The 12,230-nt window shown below is 52.6% G+C and overlaps 1 protein-coding gene across 1 annotated transcript; it reads right to left on the bottom strand.

The window, feature by feature from the left end:
• Positions 1 to 3,356: 3,356 nt before the first annotated feature.
• On the bottom strand, positions 3,357 to 10,546 carry CXCR5 (C-X-C motif chemokine receptor 5). Its single transcript, XM_009568636.2, has 2 exons — positions 10,370 to 10,546; positions 3,357 to 5,230 (listed from the first exon to the last, which is right to left on the bottom strand). The coding sequence occupies exons 1-2, from the start codon at positions 10,406 to 10,408 to the stop codon at positions 4,154 to 4,156; spliced, it is 1,116 nt and encodes a 371-aa protein (XP_009566931.2). The 5' UTR covers positions 10,409 to 10,546; the 3' UTR covers positions 3,357 to 4,153.
• Positions 10,547 to 12,230: the final 1,684 nt, after the last annotated feature.

Raw genomic sequence — 12,230 nt, 5'->3', positions numbered from 1 at the left:
GTTTTTTTTGTTTGTCCATGGACAGCTGTTGTTTTAGCCCGAGATCTCCGTGTGTCCGTACCTTCCCTGTTGTCCTTTTCGCCCAGCCCAACTGAGAAGTTTCCCAGGGCTTGCGGTCCTTGCTCTGCCGGCAGCGTGTTGTCAGCCCGGCACACAGCTGGGCAGTGCCAGGAGGTTGGGGGGAACGGGGCAGCGCGATGCTGTTTCTGCCTGGCGGAAGGAGGAAAACCTTTAATGAAAAATGAGTATAAAGCAAAGCCTTTTGTCTCAGCAGCCCCGGATCCAAAAGGGAAATCCTGACGCTAGGGATTTCGGAGCAGTGCTCGGCACCCTTCCGCAAAATCGCACTGCGCTGGAGCCAGTCCTTCCCCTTGAGCTGAATAACAGGGAGGAGAAGCGCTGCCAGACCCCTCTCTGTGTCCCAGGTGCTGCTCCCAACCGCATCCGTGAACAGCAATACGGCAGGAGCTTCTCCGGCAGCTCCGGACCAGCCAGTCCTTGTTAGGCTTGGGCAGGGTTTGCCATCGGCCGGTTGCCCGTCGCCGTCAGCTGTGTCTAGTCTCGTGTCTTGTAGTTTATTGCTCGGCTTCTCAGCTTGAGTTCTGTGTACTGGACTCCACCCGATCACAGTAAAAGATTCGCCCGTGTTTTAGCCATGACTTTGCCATGTTTTTTCCAGCTCCAAAAAAAAACCAAAAAAACCAAAAGCAAACGCTGGGAAACCGCATCTTTCAGTACGTCAGATAATCACATGCCCAGAATTAGCTTTCACATTGAGGTAAATGGTGACTGACCTGTTCTCTGTCATCCCATGGAGAAGCTTCCCCAGTCATTTTGTACCATTATATAAATATATATATAAATATAAATATATAAATACAATATGTGAAGACATCTTATCGGTTTTTATTTGAAACAATTTTTAGGCTTGTTTTTGGGTATCTGTGCTGCCTGTAATGTATTGACCTGTTTTATAGGTGCCTTTTTATTAAAAAGACAAATTTCAAAACCTGACCCCGGGGCCTGTCTTCAGTCGGGGACGTGAATTTCTGCGGGGCTGAACCCCGCGGGGGATGCAGCGAGGGGTTCTGTTGGAGTGGGAGCGGCTCTTATGGGATGCAGGAGGTGTCAAGGGGCAGCTGGAGCCCGGGGGGCTGCGGGGGTTGAGGGATGCGGTGCTCGGGGCTGGGGGAGCCCGGGGGGCTGTGGGGGTTGAGGGATGTGATGTTCGGGACTGGTGGAGCCTGGGGGGCTGCGGGGGTTGGGGGATGCGATGCTCGGGGCTTGGGGAGCCTGGGGGGCTGCGGGGGTTGGAGGATCCTCTCCTCTCCTCTCCTCTCCTCTCCTCTCCTCTCCTCTCCTCTCCTCTCCTCTCCTCTCCCTCTCCCTCTCCCTCTCCCTCTCCCTCTCCCTCTCCCTCTCCTCTTCCTCTCCTCTCCCTCTCCCGAAGGGCCCTCGGGAGCTGTGTGGGCTCCTCTCCTCTCCTCTCTCCTCTCCTCTCCTCTCCTCTCCTCTCCTCTCCTCTCCTCTCCTCTCCTCTCCTCTCCTCTCCTCTCCTCTCCTCTCCTCTCCTCTCCTCTCCCTCTCCCTCTCCTCTCCCTCTCCTCTCCCTCTCCCTCTCCCTCTCCCTCTCCTCTTCCTCTCCCTCTCCTCTTCCTCTCCTCTCCCTCTCCCGAAGGGCCCTCGGGAGCTGTGTGGGCTCCTCTCCTCTCTCCTCTCCTCTCCTCTCCTCTCCTCTCCTCTCCTCTCCTCTCCTCTCCTCTCCTCTCCTCTCCTCTCCTCTCCTCTCCTCTCCTCTCCTCTCCTCTCCCTCTCCCTCTCCTCTCCTCTCCTCTCCCTCTCCCTCTCCCTCTCCCTCTCCTCTTCCTCTCCTCTCCCTCTCCCGAAGGGCCCTCGGGAGCCGTGTGGGCTCCTCTCCTCTCCTCTCCTCTCCTCTCCTCTCCTCTCCTCTCCTCTCCTCTCCTCTCCTCTCCTCTCCCTCTCCCTCTCCCTCTCCCTCTCCCTCTCCCTCTTCCTCTCCCAAAGGGTCCTCGGGAGCCGTGTGGGCTCCACGCCTCTCCTCTCCTCTCCTCTCCTCTCCTCTCCTCTCCTCTCCTCTCCTCTCCTCTCCTCTCCTCTCCTCTCCTCTCCTCTCCTCTCCCTCTCCCTCTCCCTCTCCCGAAGGGCCCTCGGGAGCCGTGTGGGCTCCACGGCTGAACAGCAGCGCTGGTGGGAAAAGGGCCACCAACCTCCTCCGTGCATTCCCTGCAAAAGCGACACTTCCCTCGTGCGAGCGCGGGATGTGGGAATGCTTTCTTTAATTATTTAACTGTTAATCACAGCTCACAACAAAACTTTCTAAAAGTTTACCGACGTACCAGTACTAAAGACTATTGTAACAATAGACGCGGGATCTGTTCTCCCGTACTTTGTGTGCGGATTTTCTTTTCGCCTGGTGAACACTGTAAGGGCTTCACACCTCAACTGTTCGGTTCTTCTTTGTGCAGGAACACGGCTCCCACCAGAACTGGGGCTGGAGACGCGTTTATCTGTCTGCAACGGGTTTGCTCACCGGTCCGACCGTGATCAGTGAGCTGCTTTTCCTCTGCCGCGCGTGTGTGCTCAACCACGGTTGCCATTACCTGCTGGTTTCAGTTTTGAAGATGTGGCACTGCAGGAAATGGTGGACTGTTCTTTGTAGAAAAGCTTTACGCCTGGGGAGTTTTCTCCTCGAAGCATAGCTTGAGAAGGATCTATTGAGGTCTCTGCCTGAGCTGGACTGATGTAGTTGAGCCGACGTGTGCTCGCAGCCCAGAAAGCCAACCGTGTCCTGGGCTGCATCAAAAGAAGCGTGGCCAGCAGGGCGAGGGAGGTGATTCTGCTCCTCTACTCCTCTCTTGGGAGACCTCATCTGGAATACTGTGTCCAGTTCTGGAATCCTTAACGTAAGAAGGAGATGGAGCTGTTGGAATGGGTCCAACAAGGATGATCTGAGGGCTGGAGCACCTTCCATACAAGGACCGGCTGAGAGAGTTAGGCTTGTTCAGCCTGGAGAAGAGAAGAAGGCTCCGAGGAGATCTATTCAAAAAGGCTTGTGGGGACAGGACAAGGGGCAATGGGTATAAACTGGAGAGGGGCAGATTTAGACTGGACATTAGGGAGAATTTCTTCACCACGAGAGTGGTGAGACACTGGCCCAGGTTGCCCAGGGAAGCTGTGGCTGCCCCATCCCTGGAGGTGTTCAAGGCCAGGTTGGATGGGTCTTGGAGCCCCTGATCCAGTGGGATGTCCCTGCCCATGGCAGAGGGGTTGGAACTGGATGATCTTTAAGGTATCTTCCAACCCAAACTATTCCTTGATTCTATGATTCTATGATTCTAATGTGACCCCTTCCGTAAGGACTGGCCTTTTAGCAGGGCCCTGGGTACAGTGAAGCTTGAGGGCTGAACTTCAGAAGCGAGTTTGGCACAAAATTCCTGCTGCAGCAGGAGAACAAACGTTGTTCTGACTTTGCTTAAAAAGCAAGGTGAATGATAGAGTGGATTTTAAGGTGTCCTCGTGGCACAGCTGGTGCTTCTGGCTCTCTTTCCGTTCAGGCCACGGCGCTGAGCTAGCGATGGAAATGTAACGGAGCCAGGCTGTGATGTCCCAGCGTGACACAACCTACTTGGAGGCAGCAGGTTGAACCAGTCTGTGAGGGCTGCCCCGCATGCCAGCTCACACTGCAATTATTAATGATAGTGAAAGCTGTTGCTTTTATTTTGGACCAAAATTGTTATCGAGCAGCCTTGATCTGAGCGGTTGCTGGATACTTAGGGTTCCAGATCAGCACCCGGGGTTGTTCTGTGTAAACCTGGATGCACTAAACCTCTGAAAGCCCCACAGATGCAGGTGGAGCAAAAATATCAGAAAGCACGGTGCAAAGCAAAACACCGTGCTCCCTCTCAGCCTGCTAAAAACAAACAGAAATTATGCAAACGAGCTCTTTTCCTCACTCTAGGGCGAAGGGTCCCCTCGCTCTCAGAACTCAAAGTGCTGTAAAACCAGCTGCAAAAAAAAGAAATAAGCTGCACCTTCAGCCTGACAAAGCCACGTGGTTGATCACCCTGTGCTCAGTCACAAGGTAGAAGCTGTCTCTTCAGAGAGGTTCAGGCTTGCAGGCGGCCTTTCCCAGCTAGAAAGTGGAGATGGAGGTGGTGTTGTCAGACTCGATCCCACTGCCCTTCCTCGTCACCTCCAGGATCTCCTGCAGGGTCTCCTGGCTTATACAGCCGAGCTCCTGCAGGATCCGGAAGAAGTCGTTCTGGAACTTGACTCCAATGAAGGCGTAGAGGATGGGGTTGAGGCAGCAGTGCGTGAAGCCAATGGCCTCTGTCACCATGATGGCTGTGTCCAGCTGGTCTTCCAGGAGGCAGTTCTTGGTGAAGGCTTCCAACTTTGTAAGCGTGTTTAGGAAGATGACGATGTGGTATGGGCTCCAGCAGAGCAGGAAGACACCTGTGACGAGGATGGCCACGCGGACAGCTTTTTGCCTCTGCAGGCGCTGGGACTGACACAGAGCCCGGACAATGGCCACGTAGCAGTAACACATGACCAGCAACGGCACAAAGAAACCCACGGTGTGGTAGAGGAAACGAGTTGCCAGCCAGACGTTGTTGCCGTCAATCCCAACCTCTGGAAAATAGCAAATGCTGCGGTTGCTGTCGTCTGTCCAGACTTCCATGAAGATAAGATCGGGTAAGGTCAAAAGCAGCGAGCAGAGCCAGACAGCCAGGCAGGTGAGGTGGATGGAACGAGCCCTGCGTTTGCGGTACGTGTGGATGGCGTAGACGATGGCCAGGTAGCGGTCCACGGCGATGCACCCCAGCAGCATGCTGCTGCAGTAGAAATTGATCTTGTGGACAGCACTGAGGATCTTGCAGAGAAACTTCCCAAACACCCACCCAGCCAAGCTCTCCACCACGCTGAAGGGGAAGGTGAGCAGCAGTGCCAGGTTGGCCAGGGTAAGGTGGAACAGGAAGTTTTCTGTGGTAGTACGAGACCGCTTGAACCTCTCTAAAATGACCAGGACCAGGGCATTGCCCACAGTCCCCAGCACGAACATCAGTAGATAGATGAGGGGCATGAAGACCTTTCTGAAAGGGTCTCTCTGGTTGCCGACCACAGATGAGGAGGGGTTGAAGCAAAAGTAGCCCTCCAAAGAAGGGGTGCTGTTGTCAACGTCGTAGTAACCGCTCAGCTCCACCTGGCTCTGGGGAACAGAGAGAGTCTGGTTACCAGAGGGGAGCTTCTCGATGTGAGAACCCAGACCCTGTGTCCCACAGCCCACCTGCATTAGGAGGAGATGCTGCCTGTGAGTACCTGGGAGGCCCCTCTGGTTCCTGGTCCCAGAGGTGCAGCAGCATGTGAGGAGGGTTGTCCTGACCTCTGACAGCGAGGGCTGCTCACTGTGTCCTCTTTAACTAGCCAGATTGTGACTGTTCTGGTGTCCACAGAGGATCAGTTTCATCTTCTGGTTCTTACTGAGTTACTGGCTGGTGGCTTTTGCTTTCTCATGCAGCACAGAACCTTTCTCTACCAGCTTTCCTGATCTTTCCACCTCTTTCTGACCCTGGCCATCCCCATCCCTGCCTGCTTTCTGCTGTCAGGTAGGAAGGTGGTAGGATTCACCACAGACAACTGATCCTGTCCCCTTCTGCCTCTCCTCCTCAGAGACCTCGGAACTGTCTGGGGCAGAACAAGACAAGGTGGGCACAGCAGCAGTCACGCTTGGGATTGCTTTCCATATGCTCAGAGAAAGGTGCGGGGTGGCTGTTCAAAGACCACGGGAGGAACGGAACGCCTCCAAGGCGCCGGTGGTGCCGTGGCTACCTGGATGGATGCTGTAAAGAGAAATCTGTTCCGCTGGTAAACCTCGTGGTTCTGAATTTATTGCAGGAAAGGGAATCTGAAAATGCTACTCAGACCCCAGGCTGATACCCAGTACGGAAAGTGAATAGAATCACTGCAGATGTGACTCGCGCTGCTCTGCTGTCGCTCCTCGCCAGCCAAGCAGCCTGTCTTCTCCCTGAGACTGTTTGCAAGTCCAGAGTGCCCTGAACCTGCAGTTGTACTCGACACAAGCCCCACAGATGGAATGCACGCTCCGGCAGGCCTCGGGCACCTCGCAGGAGCTGGGTGTTGACAAAAGCAAAGCGCTCAGATGCAGAAAAAGAGTAGCAGAGGAGGCTTGCGGCAAGCTGAGAAATGAGAGACAACTGGGAAGCCCTCGGCAGCAGTTGCCCTGAGCTCCCCCACCCACACAGTCTCTGGAGACCCGTGCTGAGACTTCAGTGTCAACCACAGCGGAAGCCTCTGCTCGCTGCTTTCATACCTTTCACTGCCAGCTGTAGCTGTTTGCACCTGCTGCTCCTTCCCTCCGCAGCCAAAGTTCCCATCTAAAAATACCAGCCCTGCTTTAAAGAGTTTTAGAGCTGATCTGGGTTTTTTTCTTGCTTCCCCCCATGAGCTGCTAAGCCCGATGGCCGTGACTAGCCTCGAGTCCTGCGTTGTGCCTTGCTAGAGAAGGGGGCTTTGTGTTTCTTCTCTTTCAGGGAGCCTTCCTTGGGGGATATGCCACCTCATACAACTGTATGGGGAAAGGAGGTGACATCGCATCTGCAGCTCTCATTGTGAACCGCTGTGCTGCTGAAACCATCTGCACAGCTCCAAGCAGAGCCTGGGCTTGTTGACGGGGAAGAAGTCTACGGAGCATTACTGAACACACAGAACAGGCAAGCGGCTCAGGTGGGCCCCGAGTAATGGCAGGAGGGCAAGCAAGGTGCAGAATAAGCTTGCCCAGCTCTTCCCTTGGTCTCTACCTTTGGCTACTGCCAGAGAGAGCACCAAGCCAGACAGACTTTGGTCTGACCCAAGTCATTCTTGCCACAATCCTGTTCCCCACTGGCTCTGCACCCAGCGGTGCTTCCTCCCAAAGAGAGTCTTCCTCCCTGCCCAAAACCTCAAACATATAAAACTGTCTTTCCGTAATGGTGGGGCTGCAAGCCTTTGGTGAGAAGCATTCTCATTCCCAGAGAACAATTCTTTTTCCCATTCAGTGCGTGATTCTGGAGAGTGCTGCTAAGGACAAAAGCCTTTAGAAATCCCTCCCAGTTTGTTTTCCCCATGGCTTGTAAATATTTTGTACCCAGACCCTGCATCGGGCGTTCCAGCTTTAACTAGAAAAAGGAAATTATGGGAAGTGTCTGGCTTTGCTGGCTGGAGATTTGGAATGTTCCCTGGATCCACGACAAACGGGCAGCCTGTGCTGAGTTCAGAGTTTGCTGCTAACAGTTTCCAGCATCCCCTTGCATTCGGAGCCGGAGGTGTGGAGGCTGAGTGCCGCTATCAGACACCATCTGATTGCTGATAAGGTGGCAGGTAGGGCTCTTACTGTAAGCCACTCGCCGCGGGCAGGGGAAGCGTACGCTGAGCTGTGTTTGAGGCGTCCTCTCATGTGCATCTCCGAGCAGCACAGTGAGTGTGGGTGAGAGTGGACAGAGATGAGTTGGAGAAAAATAAAGAGGATAAAACTCAGAGTCCAGGCTGAGACAGGAAGGGCACGGACCAGAGCTGTAGGAGATGCACGGAGTGTGATAGCTGAGGCTTTTGGGGATTCTGATGCAGATCCCATTTCTAGGACTGGAAGCAGATGGCTGTCTGCTCTGGGATGGGAGAAGACAGCAGTGTGCATCCAGGGAACTTTTGCACAAGTATCCTGTGATACGACTATGGCCAGATTTGGGGGTGGGCAATAAAGTGGTGCCTTCTTCTGTAACTGAGCAGCCCAGCACGTGCCGGGGAAGCCCGTTTCTGTGTGGTCTTTGTTCAGGGATCCCTTTTCTCCTCTAACCCACATCTCAGAGTTATTCTGGTCTCTGCGTGTCAGCTGCTTTTCTCAGTTCCCCAGAACTGCCAGTGATCAAAACACTTGGCTGCTGAAGAGAAGCAACTTCTGCGCTATTAGGGATTTTCCACGCGAGTCACTCCCTTATAGTCAGTGCCAGGGCTGGGAGAAGCACGCCTCATTCCCAAAGCCTTAAAACTGACATCACTACAAGTCACTGACAGAGCTTCTGCTCATTCCCTCTCCCGCTGCTGAACTGGGAAACCCGAATAAGAGCAATGCCTGTGGAAATGCTGCATTACTGCAGCGTGGGTGCCTGCATGGCTTGAGTCATGTCGTTCCCATCCCAACGAAAGGTGGCCTCCAACGCCCCTGGGGACCTCGTGGAGCCCTCAGTGGTCTTTCTGCGACTGTGTTTCTGCACCTGAGAAAGGCTAAGTGCTCAAAGCTTTCTTGCTGTGGAGAAACGGGCTTGTCATTTTGGGTACATTACTCTTCCACAAGATTACAGAGATGAGTGGTCCTGTAGGGTATCAAAGTTTAGGTGAGGCTCTTGCTTGCATTCCCTGAGCAATGCTGAGATAAATGCTCTTAACCATTCTCATTGTTTTTCCTTCCGTGCTTGCTCAATTGGTCAAGTGATCCTCTCTGTGAGTGTACAGGGCTATATTTGTGCCGCTGCTTTGACAGGACACCGCTGATGCCTTTTCTGCAAACCTCAGTGGGTAGGTTGCTACCACAAGTGTTGAATAAAATTAAAGCACCGTATAGCATCACCGAGGCCAACGTGGCATGGCTTGAGTGAGATCTGTGGCCTCTTCTAGAGAGGGAGCCAAACCAGGGAAGCACCCAGGAGGCAAAGGTGGGAAACCTGTGTCACGGAATCTGGACTGTGAGAAGTCTGAGGAAAGGTAAAAACTTTTACTGTTCTTGCTGTGGCACCTGACTGTCATCACGCAGTCCCACAAGTAGCCAAGTTTCTCCCTCCTTTGTAACTTAAACTGATTCCTAGAAGACATACAGTTGCTAAGCTAAGGTTTTGGGAAGTATGGTATACAAAGAAGAAATCCCACTGCTGCTTAATTTCCCTACGTTAAAAATGAGGCAGTTTTGCCACAAGCAGCCACTTGCCTATAGCACGTGATACGCTGTGGGCACACGGACGGCACGCTTCAGCTTTGGCCATTTTCTGGTGGTGGGGACAGATTTCCAACGGGGAGTTCAGCTGGAGGAACAAACCAGCGTGGAGATAAGAAAAGGTCTGAGTTTTCTTCTAACCTGTCAGCGAGCAGTAGTGCTGCCCCTGAGGTTCAGCAGAGGTCAAGGACAGAAGGGTCTTCTGCAAAACCCGTTCTAAAGGAAACGACCACCCTTCATGAAGCATTTTATTCTGGATGAATCAGAAAAAAACAAGGAGGAATGGGCTTGTCCCCCACATCTCCTCTTTCTTCCCTGGTGTACAGGACAAAGGAGGGACAGAAAAATGGGTAAAAACTAAATCCAGCATTTCTCTCCTTAGAGAAACTGAACAAAACCTGAGGTCTCCTGCAGGGAGCCGCTGTATTAAAAAACAAATTCTAAGCTGTAATATTTAAAAACCGGGCTAATGGTAGCGCTGCCACAGGCTTCCCCTTGGACAGCACAACACACTCTACACGGTGCAGCGCTGCCTTTTGCTCTCAGACACAGGGGAGAGAACTATGGGGCAGAACACACAGCGTCATTGCTCCCTCTTAGAAGAAGTACTTGCAATTTACCTTCCTCTTTTTAAAATTCCCGTCTTGTAAATATTCTGTATATTCCCCTTTCAGCAGCGTCTGGGGCAGCCTGTTTGCAGAGAAGGCAAGCGGGGGTAGGAGAGCGTGTAGGGGTTTCACACACAGAGAAACAGCGCTGGCTTTGCCCGGGCATTCCTGGTCCGTAAAGATGCCAGGTGAGATTCCCAGAGCTTTGCAAGCTGTGTGCACAGTCATTTATAGCACTGAAGGCTGGTGCAAAAGACGCCCAACTCAGAAGAAGCGTTCTACACCCATGTTGTATCGCTGGCTGTGCAGAGAGCAGGGCAGCAGGGAACGATTTGAGGCCAGCAGCACAGAATGGGGCTGCAGCAGCCCAGCTCTCCCAGCGAGCCACCGCGCAGTGACCGGGGTCTCGGTCCCCATGCAAGGACAGCGCTTGGGTTCAGTGCTTACCTGAAGATCTATCTGCACATGAGGACCTGGTAATTAGGCAGTTGTTCCCAAGGGAATACCTGGAACCCTTGGATCACAACGGCTGCAGCCACATTATGCCAGCTCTCCATAAGCACAATGCTGTTATTTGCAGTCTGGTCAAGTCCAGACTTAAGGGACACGAGGGGTGATTGCACCGGCATAAGAAGTCACTCAGACTCTCCCTCTGCCAGCAGGAGGGTGAGAACACAGACGGGGATGGAAACGAGGTCTTTCGGCCCACCCCAGCTCTCCCTGTTACCCTCTCAAACAAGCAAAGCCGGGTCCAACTCACCAGGTCATAGGTCTCTGATGAGTAGCTGACAGGCCCCATGATTTCAGGGGTAGGACCTGTCTCTCCTCCAGCAGTTTCAGCAAAAGTTCTTCTTTTTTGGGGTGGAGTTAATAACTTAAGTGAGTAGGAAGGGACCCAGCATGTAACAATTGAGTATTTGCAAGGCAAATGAGCTCCAGGCATAGAGTGACTTAATTGATGTAAAGATTAGCATCTAGCCTTATCATCATTTTTTTTTCTTTTCGTAGTGCTGGAAGTTGATTTTTAAAGTACAGTTTGAGGAGTTCATGTTCCTTTGTCCTGTACCAGAAAAGACCCAGAAGATATAGGTCTCCCCTAAAAACCCTTACCCACAGCTATCCTCATCCCAGGCAGTCTAAAAGGCTCTGGAAAACTCTGCGCCAAGGGACACCCTTACTAGAAATCCCCGCAGGTCCAGACACCTCTCTAAGTAAAGCTTTGTGAAGCCCATAGATGTTAATCAAATTTACTAATCTGTTCATTTCTGTGGTCATTTGTTCTTTTAGGCTTAGAGCATACTATTTCCTCTACACCTCATGGCCAAGCGTGACGGGTAGCTCTGCGAAGAGCTGAGGTGAAAATCCGGTGCCTGCACAGCAGGGCTGGCGCAGCAGCCGCTGCCAGAAAATTACGTTCATGCCCATCAGCGGGCTGCGGGCACGGGGCAGTCGAGACAGCTGCAGTCACTGCACCCTTCTAAACAGGTGAGAAGCAGATTTTCCGCTACCGTGTGAAGGTACACCACCTGCCCTCACCGGTCCCTGTTTTCTTGCTGTGCTTGAACAGAAGTGTTGAAAGGAATGAAGGATGTGTGGGGCAGAGGAGAGGCTTCTGAGGGAGCCCTGCGCCAGGGGATGGCTGCTTGGGATGCGGCAGCAGCCCCGCAGTGGGTGAGCAGCACAGGTTTCGAAACACAACTACGCCGACAGCGTGTCCTTTGAGAATGAGGGAGGAATATGTGGGATCACCACACCAGGGGGTTGCCAGGCCTAAGGGAGACAACTGTGCTACGCCGGACTAGGATGCCTCACACTCCTGCTGTTGGCGGGGGAGACGGTGGGCTGCAAGGAGCTGGGGAACAGCAGCAATGTGAGGAGAATGATGCCGTGAAAAAGGCCAAACTTAATAATCAATGCCAATTTGATTGTTAAGCAGGTATTGCTTTAATAAATAAATAACGATGCTGGACACATGGGGAGTTATTTCACCTCATCTGTGTGTCCATTGAGGCTGGTTACAGGACTTTTATACTGGTTAAACTAAAGAAGGATATGGAACTGGTCCAGAGGAGGCTACAAAGATTATTGGAGGGCAGGAGCACCTTCCCTACCAGGACAGACTGAGAGAGTTGGGCTTGTTCAGACTGGAGAAGAGGAGGCTCAGAGGAGATCTTATAGTGACATTCCAGTACCAGAAAGGGGCTACAGGAAAGCTGGAGAGGGGCTGTTCATAAAGGCTTGTGGGGATAGGATGACAGAGAATGGGTGTAAACTGGAAAGGGGCAGATTTAGACTGGACATTAGGAAGAATTTCTTCACTGTGAGAGTGGTGAGACACTGGCCCAGGTTGCCCAGGGAAGCTGTGGCTGCCCCATCCCTGGAGGTGTTCAAGGCCAGGTTGGATGGGCCTTGGGCAGCCTGAGCCAGTGGGATGTTCCTGCCCATGGCAGGAGGGGGTGAAACTAGATGATCTTTAAGGTCCCCTTCCAACCCAAACTATTCTATGATTCTAAACATACATAGTCATATAGATTGCAGGAAACATTGGTTAAACATACATAAAACTCATTATTACATTGGTTAAAACATACATAAAACTCAGTATCACAGCTATCACCCTC

This window comes from Cuculus canorus, chromosome 23 (assembly GCF_017976375.1).
Source record: "Cuculus canorus isolate bCucCan1 chromosome 23, bCucCan1.pri, whole genome shotgun sequence".
In the NCBI taxonomy this organism is placed as follows: domain Eukaryota; kingdom Metazoa; phylum Chordata; class Aves; order Cuculiformes; family Cuculidae; genus Cuculus; species Cuculus canorus.
Note: the sequence above shows the minus strand (reverse complement) of the source record. Positions and strands in the feature narration are given on the sequence as shown.